The 14,296-nt window shown below is 50.9% G+C and overlaps 3 protein-coding genes across 3 annotated transcripts in view; all 3 read right to left on the reverse strand.

The window, feature by feature from the left end:
* Nucleotides 1–284: 284 nt before the first annotated feature.
* AK88_01256 (uncharacterized protein) lies at nucleotides 285–3,978 on the reverse strand (the record flags this gene model as incomplete). Its single annotated transcript, XM_012478892.1, has 6 exons — nucleotides 285–1,153; nucleotides 1,553–1,654; nucleotides 1,700–2,140; nucleotides 2,727–2,795; nucleotides 3,012–3,753; nucleotides 3,901–3,978. 6 exons carry the CDS (start codon nucleotides 3,976–3,978, stop codon nucleotides 285–287), a joined length of 2,301 nt encoding a protein of 766 aa, XP_012334315.1.
* Nucleotides 3,979–5,547: 1,569 nt separating this feature from the next.
* Nucleotides 5,548–9,863, reverse strand: AK88_01257 (uncharacterized protein; the record flags this gene model as incomplete). The annotated part of the gene is made up of 6 exons (XM_012478893.1): nucleotides 5,548–6,544; nucleotides 6,620–6,747; nucleotides 6,919–7,619; nucleotides 8,303–8,371; nucleotides 8,887–9,739; nucleotides 9,837–9,863. 6 exons carry the CDS (start codon nucleotides 9,861–9,863, stop codon nucleotides 5,548–5,550), a joined length of 2,775 nt encoding a protein of 924 aa, XP_012334316.1.
* A 2,033-nt stretch (nucleotides 9,864–11,896) lies between these two features.
* Nucleotides 11,897–14,296, reverse strand: part of AK88_01258 (uncharacterized protein) — a gene marked incomplete at both ends in the record, with an annotated part of 6,531 nt that continues 4,131 nt past the window's right edge. The window contains 2 exons of the mRNA XM_012478894.1: nucleotides 11,897–13,009; nucleotides 13,181–13,923. Of these exons, the coding sequence (XP_012334317.1) occupies nucleotides 11,897–13,009; nucleotides 13,181–13,923 (1,856 nt within the window). The remainder of the gene's footprint in view (nucleotides 13,010–13,180; nucleotides 13,924–14,296) is intronic.

Consider the following 14,296-nt stretch of genomic DNA (forward strand, 5'->3'; position numbering starts at 1 on the left):
GGTGGGCGTAGTCGTCGTTCCGCAGCAGATGCAGGTTGCGTAACCATCGTGTACCCGTAATCGGGTGGCGGCGGCTCGCCGCGTTGTAGATGCGCCAATATTTCTTCGTCGAGTGGCGGTGATGGCACGTCACGAACGGTGCGAAACGTGCGTCGTCGTTTGGCGAGGTACGCAAAATACTAAGCAGACAAAGGGGGGTAAAGAGGAGGGTGAGGACGGTAGGATAAAAGGAGTGAACGCGGGTGTAGGAGTATATTGGTTAGAAACATCATATATTGGAGCCGCTAGGGATGCTCTGCGGTATAAACATCCTGCACGTCCGGCATGCGCGCATTGTCGTATATACGTACCTTCCATAGGAAGAACGCAATGAGTCCAATACCAACCACCGCGGGAATGATCGCGGGGGTGTACGGCTTGACATCTTCCCATGTGAGGCCGGGCAAAACGGAAGGGGTGATGGGTGCATTCGCAGGTAATTTATCGTCCTGGGGTCCTTTTGCTCCAACGTTCTCTTTATTCGTGTGTCCAGTGGAGCTAGTACCAGAGGAACCAGGGTTTGAGATTTCAGCGGAACCTGAACTGGGGGAACTATCGGTCTCACGACGTCCCCCTGCGCCATCTGGTACAGCGGGGCCAGGTGCAGTAGCTGCGACAGCAGGAGTTGTTGTAACATCGTGGCCACTACCTGCCGCTGCAGTACTTGCGCTACCGTCGTCGCCGCTACTACCCGATTGATCGGGGTTCGGGTTCGGTTTTGGTTTGGGTGGATTGAGAGGAGGCGGGTCATCATTGCCGCCATCAACGGCCTTCGTACCGCCGGCTTCACCATCTTTACCTGCAGGACTTCCTGCTCCAGAGGCACTAGTTTGATCAATTGTACTACTGGGACTAGGGGGGCTGGGGGCATTGGTGGGTTGCTGTGTTCTCTCGGAACCATGGTCCGGGGCGGTCACGTGTATATCCACCGGTTTCAGCTCCTTGGGGTCACCACCGTCCTTGTTGTTGCTGGGGTCATTCTCATTATTCGTACGTACAGTTGCAATGGGTCCCTGTTTATCCTGTTCTGTGGGTACTGTAGAAGGATCAGGTGGATTACTTATAGTTTCGCTCGCATCTGGAGGATTCCTGGTACCTATGTCCTTACTATCACCTGTGAATACGGACAAAGGGTAACAGTGAGAATGTGCTGAAACTGAAGCTTCTTAGGGTTCATGCGTGGCTACACGAGTGTTGGTCGGCACCATTGGTGCGACGGGGACGGCGGCAGGCCGGAGACGGACCGGGGTAGGGCCCGGGGGTAGGGTGCCACCACGGGCAAAGACTCTCTCTCTCCAACTACACAACACACACACAGAGTGTGTGTCTGTGTGTCACTGTCTGTGTCGACGTCGACGTCTACGTGGCTACCTGTCGCGGCTGTCTATCGGCGCGCTCACTCTCACTCGACGTATGGTTTCTCTCGCTCCGTGGTGTCTCTCCTTCTCTCTGCGGAAAAGTTGTGCGGTTTTTGCTCGTTGTTTTTGTTGTCGAAATTCACTCAGGACACTACCTTGTCCCGAGTCTTCGGGTTTCTTCCCACAAGTACTGTCAATGTCAGATGTCGTTCCAAAGGAGACAAGCGTCACGGACGAAGAAGCAGGGAGGCCGCTGCCTGCATTGTTGGTCACGGAAACTGTGGGTGTACTTCGACACTTACCTGCTTTGTCTATATCCGTCCCCGGCGGGTGCACCTGCGTTCCATGTCCCCCTGTCGCTGATCCGTGCTGTTGTGGTGGTGCCGCAGGTGGGGGTTGTTGTCCAGGTCCTGGTCCCGTTCCTGTAGATGTCGCTGGTCCTTGCCCTCCGTCTGCCCCTGCGGGCGGTGCCGCCACTGGGGGTTGTGGTGCGGGTCCCGCAGCCGGTCCTGATGCCGTGCCTTCCGATGTCGTTGGTCCTGGTTTTTCTACCGGTGGTGGGGGCAATACTGGTGGTGCAACGTCTGGTGGAGTCTCTGCGCGTCCAAGTCCTGCGCCCCCTAGGCCACCTGTTGTGGGTGGTGACGTCTGTACGGCTGACTGTGGCTCCTTTTTTTTTTTGTTGTCCCCATGACTTCCTTCCGCCGCCGTGTCCTTGTCCGGGTCCTTGCTCGTATCCTGTGCTGCAATAAGATAGAAGAAAGGAAGAAGGATGGATGAACATATGATAAAAAAAAGGACACAAGTGGTACAGAAAGAAGAGCCGGGACGGTGGGGTCAGATAGCGGCAGGGTAGGGTCGGCTCGATGCAGTGGGTCGATGCATGGATCGAGGTGCAATCGGTGGACTGGGCTAGATGGAATGGGTGACTCGGCAGCAAGCGCACGCTGAGGTGAACGCGGTCGACTGGGTCGGGATGGATGGTAGCAGTACAACTTTTATTTGTCGCCGTCATCTCGTCGACCCCTAGGCGCCGCTCCATCCCACGCACCACTGTCACACCAATGTGACGCCGTGCCGCACGCACACACACAGACCGCGTCTACACTCGTCGCCCCCGCTGAACGTCAGCGAAGGGGTGCTGCCGTTGATTTTGCGCCTGGTCCGCCGTGCGTAGTTCACGTGCGTTGTTGTTCCCCGGTGTGCCATGCTGTTGTGGCCGCTGTGCCATGCGTGCGCGGTCGTATGGTCCGTGTGCGGCTGTATCGAGCCGTGTATTCGTAGGGGCCGTGTGCAGCCGTAGTGGTGCTTTCTCCCATCGGTCCTTACCTGTCGATCCTGTTGTTGCAGGCGGCACAGTAGTCGTCGTGGCGGCCTCCGCGTTTTTGCCATCCGTCGCTGCAATAAAGGGCAAAAATGGGAATTAGAACTGTGCGTATTTAGTTTTTGTGTTCGTGAAAGGACACAGGAATGAACGTTGTTCGCATATATCCATCACGGTCCCTGGTGCACTTTCACTTTTACTTCGAAACTGTCTGTAGTTGTGTTCTGTGTACTTATCCTTCCTGCGTCATTCTAATTTGTTTCCTTCTGCCCCAAGCTGCCCGGCCTTACCTAAGTGCGCTTTCTTCTCCTGTGCCTTTTGCTCTATGCGTGCCTCTGCCTGTTTCCCGATCTCCCTAAATATGTCCTTCATTCCTTTCTTCAATCCGTCGACTATTTCAACAATCTGCGACCGTTCCTTATCCTCTATATTCCTATTCCCTAGGATGTGCTCTAGGCTCCAATCGTTGTTCCACATCTTCCGGCACATTGCATCTCCCTGTACTCTCCTTATTGCCTCTTTTAGTTTGCTATTTTGCCCTAACCAGGTTTTGACTTGTTCATTTAACTTAAGTTCCCTTATTTTCAAATCACCAACTAGTTCTCTACCGCATTTCGCGTTGTTTATTAAACCTCCCTCTATTCCTCCAACCTTCCCTAAATTGTCCATTGTTTTCCATGCATAAAATGTACCCCACGTACTTTTGCACACGGATTCGTTTAATACTTCGCTAAACATATGTGCTATTATGCATCGTAAGTGCTGCCTTATGCTTTCATTTATTTCGTCTTCCTGCAGTCTAGTCTTTTCTGTACTACTCCATCCATTCATGAAAAATAAGGCCGCTACCATAAGTACGCATACAATTTTATCCCCCACTTTTTGTCCTACATAGTGCGGACCGGCGTGAGGAGCACTAGGGTGGTCCCATCCTTCATTACCACAGTTCGATGCATACAGTATTATATCGTCGCCCTCCATGTGTTGCACAAACTCCTCCATGACCTCTTTGGTCTTGGTCCACACCATGTCCTACAATGTAAGAGAAACACAGGAAATATGTACATGCGCATGTGTGCTGGAATGCCATATGCCACGATGCGCTGCATTGTCTCTTATACCAATAACACCAGGGCAGTGCACTGCCCGTTTTGCTCTTCTATTCCTGTATGCTCCTACCTCATACGTCTCCTGTTTGGAAATGCCCGCGTCGATTACCCATTGCGCCAATGCATTCGCCAAATCTACCGTTCCCATACTGTTACCATGCACTGAAATACACGGTACCCGTTATAAATATCTATAGAGTACTAGTATTCTTATTCTTGTTATATGGCATTAATTCCATCGTGCTTCCAATTGTAGTCCCTAATACTGCCTATGTCTGTCTTCACTGCTTCGTGCCTTTAAATCAAACGTTCCATAAAAACAGAAAAAATCAAGCACCTAATGATAGAAGGCAGCATGGACCAAAACCAAAAATGTGCATAGGAATTGCAAATAGGGAATACAGGGAAGAAAAGACAAATAAAAAAGACAGACAAAAATATAAAAAGGTACACTACTACACTACCGTTCACACACAATGCGTCATGAATATACACCCCGTCCCCCCTTTCTACACCGGTCTCCACTAAACGCCTGGCACACACACTGGCTCTCTGTGCGTACAATAAAAAACCGCAGTATAACAACATCAAGTCGCTGCTTCCGTCGTGGCCGCCGTCGTTGCGGACCGTACGGCTCCCACAAAATATGTGTGTTCCTGCGCGCCGCCCCTCACTCTCTCTGCGCCCGCTGTATGGATCCCTCTCTGGATCCTTTCACTCGAACAATCCGTGTACTCGGCCACTTCGTCGAATCGGTGTTGCACGTGGCCGCGTTGGTCGACGCGCTTGCTCGGAGAGACAATCTATCCGCCTTTCTTACACTCGGCTACTTCGTCGAATCGTTGTTACACTTGGCCGCGTTGGTCGACGCGTGTGCTCAGAGAGACAATGTCTCCCTCCGTTCTTACACTCGTCTACTGCGTCGAATCGTGGTTACACTCGTCTACTTCGTCGAATGCGTCGTACACTCGGCCGCGTTGTTCGATGCGTTTGCTCGGAGAGACAATCTCTCCTCCTGGTTACACTGGGACAATCCTGCGTCGAATCGTTGTTACACTCGGACCGATGGTTTGCTCGGAGAGACAATCTCTCCTCCTTCTTACATTCGCCTACTTCGTCGAATCGTTGTTACACTCGAGCCGCGTTGCTCGACGAGTTTGCTCGGAGAGACAATCTCCTCCTACTTCTTACACGCGGCTACTGCGTCGAAACCTTGTTACACTCGGTCGCGTTGGTCGACGCGTGTGCGAGGAGAGACAAGGTCTCCTCCGTCTTACACTCGGCTACAATGCGGTTTATCCGGCCGCGTTTGCGCGGAGAGACAAGCTCTCCTTATACTCGAATGATTATGCGAATTCTATGTTAGTTGTACACTATACCCGTAGAATGCACTTGCGCAGCTTGTAATAATTAACGTCACATAAAGGAGAATACGACCCGTTCATATTATTCATGTAAATCTACATGTTATATGCATTTAACCGCTACCACCCTGTGCCCATGGTCATGTTAAAAGAAGTGGACTACACAGAAAAAGAACAAAACAAAAGCAAAAGTAAACAGAAGTAAGCAGAACAGAGCAGAACAGAGAAGAAGAAAAAAAGAATATATAGAATAAAGTAAACCGGAAATACATTATGTATATCACATAATGAAATAAAAGTGGTCTGCCGTTAGCATGCGTTATGTCCCATTCATGAGCGCCGTCATGCGAATTTCAGAGCTTTTCCAATAGGGCATCCACATATAACTCCTTCTCCTGCAAACTGCGTTCGAGCTCGCATTGTTCGATTACGAACGCGAGAAGGAGCATGCACAATTTGAGGCCGGTTAACGGTTGTTGCATGTAAGGTTGCTGATGCAGTTGCGTCCGCGGTAAATGTCTCACTCTTAGAACATCTTCTGTTGCCTTTACTTTTTCCACTTCTAAGTGTTTGTCTACGCGTGCTACTTCGCCTTTTTGCGGTACTGTGTGGTCCTCCACATTATTCAACAAACGTTGAAACCACTGCTCCGTATACATACGCATGTGCCGATGTTGCTGTGCGACCCACTTTTTCCAGGCATCTTTCTTCATCTCTACGGATGGCATATGGCCACGCTCACCGAGTGCACGCTGCCCGTTGTGTGCGCGTTCCGCCATGTGCTCACGCAGGTATTGTTTCCAATGCACTTTTAATTGCAAAAACCACGGCTGCGTGGTGCACTCCTGCAATAGATGCGTGTTGCGGTGAATCCAGTTAATCCAATTAGTGTGGTCGGGGGCCGAATTCGCGTTCGCACGAACTGGACAGAGGACGGAGTCATGTGGTGGACAAGGTTCCGTTGCTAACTGTGTAGTTTCCATGCACTTCCATGGATCGGAGTCATGTGGTGGAGAAGTGTCCGTTGCTAAAGGTATAGTTTCCTTACAACTCCATGGATCGGGGTCATGTGGTGGACAAGGGTCCGTTTCTAACTGTATAGTTTCCACACAACTCGATGTATCGCAGTCATGAGGTGCAGATGGATCCGTGGCTTGCGAGTCAATGGAGGAAACATTGTTCCCTGATAAAGCCTGGTTTGTGATAGGAGCATCCAAGGAACTTCTATGTCCGTTGTTGCGCCCCATGAACTCTTCAACGAGTATGTGCAAATAGTCGTCTTTGACGTTTTCCCATTCGGTCGCTGCACATTCGTGCAGCACTTCTAGATGTAGCTCGATGATCGTGCGCCTATGCAAGCGGGGTGGGCGTTGTCCGCGGCGGCCGGCAGCGGACGAAGTTGGCGTGTCCCTAACCATCGTGTACCCGTAATCGGGTGGTGGTGGTGCCGACGGCCGTTGTAGATGCTGCAATATTTCTTCGTCGAGTGGCGGTGACGGCACGTCACGAACGGTGCGAAACGTTCGTCGTCGTTTGGCGAGGTAGGCAAAGTACTAAGCAGAAAAAGGGGGGTAAAGAGCAGGGTGGGCACGGTTGGATAAAAGGAATGAACGCGGGTGTAGGAGTATATTGGTAAGGAAGATCATATATTGTAGCCGGTTGGGATGTTCTGAGGCATAAACATCCTGCACATGCGGCATGCCCGCATTGTCGTGTATACTTACCTTCCAAAGGGAATAACCAAGGAGGGCCACGATGACGGAAGTGAGAAAAAACAGGACGGGAGTAGTGGCGGTAAGGATATCGCCGGTTAGGTCGGGCACTGCGTAGTCATCCTCCATCCTTCCATCTTCGTCTAACTTCTTCGGGCTGAGCTCATGCTTTGGTAAGGTTGGTGGTGTGTATCCTCCTCCTGGATCCTTTGTACCCTTTTTTGTTGTTAAGTCGAATCCGATATCGCACTGCTTTTTGTGGTCTTCGAAAGTACAATATTTATCATCGAGCACGTTCACAGTGCTGCCCACCCTGGAGCCCTTTGCACGTTCTTGAATTTGTCCCCCACCCCTGTTCTGTTCAGGTGCGGTCGGATACTGTCCTATGCCCCATAGGGGCGTATTATCCGGCGCTACAAAGAAATCTTCATCTCCAGCACCAGTACCAGAACTGGAACTTGAGCTGGAGGAACTCTCACGTCCACTTGTGCCCCCGCCACTACTACTGCTTCCTCCATTAGAGTCCGAGGCTGGTGGATCAGTTGGATGCTGGCCTGTTGTTGATTCCGTTAGTGGTACCAGCGCTGGGTCCTTCACTGTTGTATGCGTTTGTCCCGAACCTGCTGGGGACATAGTGTCTGTAGTGTTCTCATTCACAGCCGGTGTCGCTCCATGACCGGGCTGTTTCGTCTTATCGGCGACGTCGTCTTTCCCTGCGTGAACATTGGAAGCAGGAAGAGAAAAATGATGAAACTAAAGCTTTGTGAGGTGGTTGCCCATGGTTGTTGTTGGCCACACCGTTGCAACCGATCGTTGACCACGGTTGACCACGCGGTCCGTGACTCGTGGTCCGGCGCTCACGGTTGACCCCCGGTCCGTCGCTCATGATCCGGCGCTGAAGGCTGGCTGGACCACACGGTTGTTGTGGTCCGTGGCTGATGTTCGGCACCATTGGTGCCACGGTGCGAACGATGATTACGGTGCCACGCCGGGAAAAGACTCTGTCTCTCCCACACACAACACACACACAGTGTGTGTGCGGTTGTCTACGTCTGTCGACGTCTACATCCAGCGGCCGATCACGTTCGCCCGGTCGCTCGCATTCCACGTTTGGTTTCTCTCTCGGTGTTCTCTCCGTGTTGTCTCTCCCGCTCTCTCCGGAAATTGTTGTTTGTGTTGTGGTGTTTTGTGTCTGTTGCATTCATAATGTACATGTAGGGCGTTGGTGCACGCCGGTATACATTAATACTATCTCAGATGGTCTTGCCTGTGTTCGAACAGTCCGGTGTGGTTGCAGTATGGTTGAAGGTTATCGTGGTACCCACGTGGTTCGCGTCCGTGGCTGACTTATGGGTATGTGTACTTGTACCGCATGTTGGTTTCGATGTATCCGTACCTGCTTTCTCTGATCCGCCTTCTATTGGCCCTGGTGATGCCCGTGATGGTGCTGCCGGTTTCTTGCCTCCTGCAAATGAAGGCGGAAGAAAGATGATACAAAAAAAAGGGACACAAGTGGTACAGAAAGAAGGGGGCCGGGAGGGTTCGATCAGGTAGCGGCAGCGTATGATCCGGTTCGATGCAGTGTGTCGATGCATGGATCGAGGTAGGACTCGGATGGACTGGGTGCTGCGGCCACAACAGTACGGTGAGGTGGACTGCGTCCTCGGTGAACTGGGTCAGGCGGCAGCAAGCGAACGGTGAGGTGAACTCGGTCGACTGGGTCTAGGTGGATGGTAGCAGTACAAGTTGTATTTGTTGTTGCCGTCATGTCGTCCGCCGACCCGTTCCGTCCTGTGCCACGTTGCCTCTACCTCAGCCGCGGCACACAGCGTCGTCGCCGCTCAACGTCCACGAACTCGTTTGCTGCGCTGTTCCGCACGCGTGTGGGTGTTGTAGCCGTGTGCGGCCGTATGTTCCTGTTGGTACCGGCCGTATTATCTGTATGTGGCCGTGTTGGTGCTTTCTCCCCTCGGTCCTTACCTACGGGTCCTGATGTGGCCGATTCTTTGCCGTCTACGTTGCCGGATTGTGCTGGTGTAGCGCTTTCAACAGAGTTCGGTGGTATGGACTCAGTTTCGTCATCCTTGACATCGCTACTGCCGGCATCTCCGTTAGGGTCCATGCATGCGCCATTTGCCTGCGCGCATTGCACTGCGGCTGTCTGTACCTCCTCAACTATGACCTTCAGTTTTTGGCCTAACGTAGTTATAGCTTCCTTCTCCTCTGGCTGCATTTCTATTTTGTCACCCATTTTATGTGTACCCGTTGTTACCCCGTCAAGTTCTTCTAGTTCTTTCTTACATATGCTCTGTATGTGTTCCCCTCCAATTTTTTCAGTCAACGTCTTTTTTTTCTCTAACCATTCCTGAATCTTGTTCCCCATGTTGAATTCCTGTTTTTTTATGTTTTGAAACACTCCCTTTCCACATTTACCTTTGGTTATTAAACCACGCCCTATATGTGGCTCCATTTTTTGCATTGTGTACCATGCATAATATACACCCATTTGACTTTTGCATGGAGATTCATTCAATATGTACATAAATATATTTACTATTGCGCACCTTATATGTTCCTTCAACTCTGCATTCTTATGGTCTGTATCGTCCGCGCTCGCGGACCACGGGCGCCACCCATTCATGAAAAATAATGCTCGTGACATGAGTGTGCACATAAGTCTATCTGCGACCTTCTTTGCCAACACGGGTTGTTCAATGCTCGGATGTTTGTAACCCGCGTTCAAACAATTAGCTGCATAGATGTCTAGATCCTCATCTTCCATATATTTCACAAATTCTTCGAGTAGCGTCTTTATATCCTGCCATAAACTTTGCTACAATTGGAGTAATGCAGGGGCATGTACGTATATGTCATTTTCTTGTCTTCACGGAAGATACTGACGCCAGTCGCGGCTATGCTACAGTCTGTACCTCGTATGCTATGCTCACATCGGGCATATGCTGTCCCCTTCACGTAACGTGAACATATGTGTGCTGCAAACTGCGTACCCGGCCCATCGACCACCTATATATATGTATAGGCGCCTGGTCACTCCATGTTGCCCTCACAATAAATTACCGTATATGCTGTTCCATCCCCCCCTAGTGCCCTTGCCCTCACATATTGTGCTAATAAATGTCCCAACTGCGCATACGACATATTGTCACAACCATAAACCAATATAATGAAACGAATGATATCATTATCTCTCAGATAACGGCTTGAATATAATATCGGCACAATGTGCTCTTAGTTATTATTCAGATACTTAGAGAATGGAACATATTTTCCAGTATGTAATCCCTGCAGAAACATCGCACAGTGCCGAACTCTCCCCTATCTGAATTTAATCACACATCCTACAAAGCGTGGGGTTTGGAAGAAGGAAAAAAAGAAATGAAAAAAGGGGAACACGACAAAGCAAGTGAACGAAAAACAATATACTATTCACATGCACAACATCATCATCTACACAACACAGAGCAGACTCTGTGTGTCTTCGACACATGAAGAATGTCCCCCCTTAGAGAACAAAAAAAAAGAACACAAGAAAGGTAAGGAAAAAATAGAAAAAGTACTACTACTACCGCCTACACACGCAACGCGTCATGAATATACACCCCCTCACCCCCTTTCTACACCGGTCTCCACTAAACTTCTTCACACACGTTGTCTCTCTGTGCGTACACCTAAAAACCGCAGTAACAACATCAAGTTCTTCTGCCGTCGTTGCTGCCGTCGTTGACGCCGTTATTGCTGCCCCACACAATATGTTTGTTCCTTCTCGGCCACCCCGCTTTCTCTGCTGCCTCCCTTGATCCTGTACTGGAATCCCTCACTCGAATCCTTCCCTCGAACCTCCTTACTCGGCTACTTCGTCGACGCGTGTGCTCGGAGAGACAATCTGCTCGTTCATGCACTCGGCCACTTCGTCGAATGCGTCTTACACGCGGCTACGTCGGCGAACCGCGTGTGCTCGGAGAGACAATCCTCCTCCTTTGTTACACTCGGCACAATGCTTACTCGGCTACTTCGTCGAATCGGTGTTGCACGCGGTCGCGTTACTCGGACAATCCCGTTTACCCGGCCACGTTTGCTCGGAGAGACAATCTCTCCTGCTGCTTACACTCGGCTACTTCGTCGAATCCTTCTTACACTTGGCCGCTGTGGTCGACGCGTTTGCGCGGAGAGACAATCCTGCTCCTTCTTACACTCGGACAATCCTTCGTCGGAGCCTCCTGACTCGGACCGGCCGCTTTGGTCGACGCGTGTGCGCGGAGAGACAAGCTCTCCCGCCTTTGTTTCACTCGGACAATCCGTGGTCGAATCGGTCTTACACTGGGCCACGTCGTCGAATCGTGGTTACACTCGGCTACAATGCGGTTTACGCGGCCGCGTTACTCGGCTACGTCGTCGAATCGTTGTTACACTCGAGCCGCGTTGGTCGAACCGCGTTTGCTCGCAAGAGCCGTTCTGAGTGGGGCGCGTGGTGTCGACGCGGTTGCTCAGAGAGACAATGTGTCCCTCCGTTCTTACACTCGGCTACTTCGTCGAATCCTGCTTACACTCGGCTACAATGCGGTTTACGCGGCCGCTGTTGCTCGGAGAGACAATGTCTCCTTAGACTCGAATGCGTAGGCGCTTTCTATATTTGTTCTACTCTACACCATTAGAATGCACGTGCTGAGCTTTTAATAATTAATTTCCCATAAAGGAGAATACGACCCGTTCATATTATTCATGTAAATCTACATTTTATGTGCATGTAACCGGTACCCACCTGTTCCTATGGGCATGGTAAAACAAGTGGACTACACAGAAAAAGAACAAAACAAAACAAAAGCACAAGTAAGCAGAACAGAGCAGAACAAAAAAAGAAGGTATGGAATAATGTAAACCCGAAATATACTATGTATATCACATAATGAAGTAAAAGTGGTGTGCGGGTAGCATGCGTTATTTCACATTCATATGCCCCGTCATCCTAATTTCAGAGCTTTTCCAATAGGGCATCCACATATAACTCCTTCTCTTGCAAGCGACATTCGATCTCGCACTGTTCGATTACGAACGCGAGAAGGAGCATGCACAATTTGAGGCCGGTTAACGGTTTTTTTATATGAGGTTGCGGATGCAGTGCTTGCGTCCGTGGTACATCTCTCACTCTTAGTATATCTGCTGTTCCCATTACTTTTTCCACTTCTAAGTGTGTTTCTACTCGAGGTACTTCGCCTTTTTGCGATGCTGTCTCCTCCGCGATATTTTCTAACAAATGCTTAAACCACGCCTCCTGGCCATACATACGCATGTGCCGATGTTGCTGTGCGACCCACTTTTTCCAGGCATCTTTCTTCATCTCTACGGATGGCATATGGCCACGCTCACCGAGTGCACGCTGCCCGTTGTGTGCGCGTTCCGCCATGTGCTCACGCAGGTATTGTTTCCATTCCGCTTTTAATTGCAAAAACCACGGCTGCGTCGTGCACGCCCGCAGAATATGTTTGTTGCGGTCAATCCAGTTAATCCAATTAGTGTGGTCAGGGGCCGAATTCGCATTCGCACGAACTGGACAGAGGACGGAGTCATGTGGTGGACAAGGTTCCGTTGCTAACTGTGTAGTTTCCATGCACTTCCATGGATCGGGGTGCTCTGCGTTAGGTCGGAATACATGCGTTCCGTCGGAATACGTGGGTGTATCCGGCGTGGGTGAAGCGGCGTGTTTTGTTGAGTGCTGGGTGGCTAAACCGTCGTCTGGGGTACAGACATGCGAGCTACTTGTACACGTGTTGTTGCCCCCCATAAACTCTTCAACGAGTATTTGCAAATAGTCGTGTTTGACGTTTTCCCATTCGGTCGCTTCACATTCGTTGAGCACTTCTAAGTGTAGCTCGATGATGGTGCGCTTATGCACGCGTGTATGACGTGGTCGTCGTTCGGCAGCAGATGCAGGTTGCCTATCCCGAATCATCGTGTACCCGTAATCGGGTGGCGGCAGTTCGCCGCGTTGTAGATGGTCCAATATTTCTTCGTCGAGTGGCGGTGACGGCACGTCACGAACGGTTCGAAACTTTCGTCGTCGTTTTTGTCCGAGGTACGCAAAGTACTAAGCAGAAAAAGGGGGGTAAAGAGCAGGGTGAGGACGGTAGGATAAAAGGAATGAACGCGGGTGTAGGGGCATATTGGTTAGAACGATCATATATTGGTGCCCGTAGGGAGTTTCTGAGGTATAAACATCCTGCGCATGCGGCATGCCCGCATTGTCGTATATACTTACCTTCCATAGGAAAAAGGCAATGATGCCAATACCAACCACCGCGGGAATGAGCGCGGGGGTGTGCGGCTTGACATGTTCCCATTTTAATTCCGGGAACAGGGAAGGGGTGATGGGTGCATCCGCAGGTAATTTCTCCTCCTGGTTTCCTTTTGCTCCAACATTCTCATTATTCGTGTGTCCAGTGGAACCGGGTCCTGAGGAACCAGGTTTGTGATCCCCAGTGGAGGCAGTGCCTGAGGAACCAGGTTTGTGATCCCCAGTGGAGGCAGTGCCTGAGGAACCAGGATTTTGGTGACCCGTAGAACCGGATCCTGAGGATGAGGAACTTCCACTTCCTCCCCCACCTGCGCCTCCTCCTCCACCCTGTTCAGTACCTGCTGTGGGCGGTTCGACGCCGGGGCCGTTGCCGCCGACACCCGCCTGATCTGGGTTCGGGTTCGGTTTTGGTTTGGGTGGATTGAGAGGAGGGGGGTCATCGTTGCCGCCATCTACCACTTGGTCACCGGGGCTGTGTGCAGTTCCTGCAGCTCTGGGATCCTTTGATTTCTCCTTATTGTCCGTAGTCGAATCTGCTCCTGTTCCTGTTGGTAGTGTCGTTGCTGCGGGTGATGTTTTTGTTGTCTCTGATGCGGCTGGTTTTGCCTCTGGTTGTAGTTCAGATGAAGCTGGCACGTGTTCCTGCCCAGGGTGCACCCCTGATCCTTCCGGTTGCGTACTTGGTGTAACCTGAGTAACATCGTGATCTGTAAGTTAGAACAGGAGGAAAAGAATATGAAAGAATGTGCACTTTCAGATATTTGGTTGGCCACACGGTCCGTCGTTTCACGGTTAACAGCCGGTCGGGTGACTAGACAGGGAAGGGGGCAGGGTGCCACCCCGGGAAAAGACTCTGTCTCTGCCACACACAACACACACAACACACACAACACACACAACACACAGACACAGTGTGTGTGTCTGTCTGTCTGTCGACGTCTAGCTGTCTACATCCCGTGGCTGTCGCCTCGTCGGTCGGCCGCCATTAGTCTCATTCGACGTTTGGGTTCTCGCTCTCCGTGTTGTCTCTCCCTCTCTTGCCGGAAATGTTGTTTTTTTTGTTTTTTGTTTTTTTTTTTT

Source organism: Plasmodium fragile (assembly GCF_000956335.1).
Source record: "Plasmodium fragile strain nilgiri unplaced genomic scaffold supercont1.10, whole genome shotgun sequence".
Taxonomy (NCBI): Eukaryota; Apicomplexa; class Aconoidasida; order Haemosporida; family Plasmodiidae; genus Plasmodium; species Plasmodium fragile.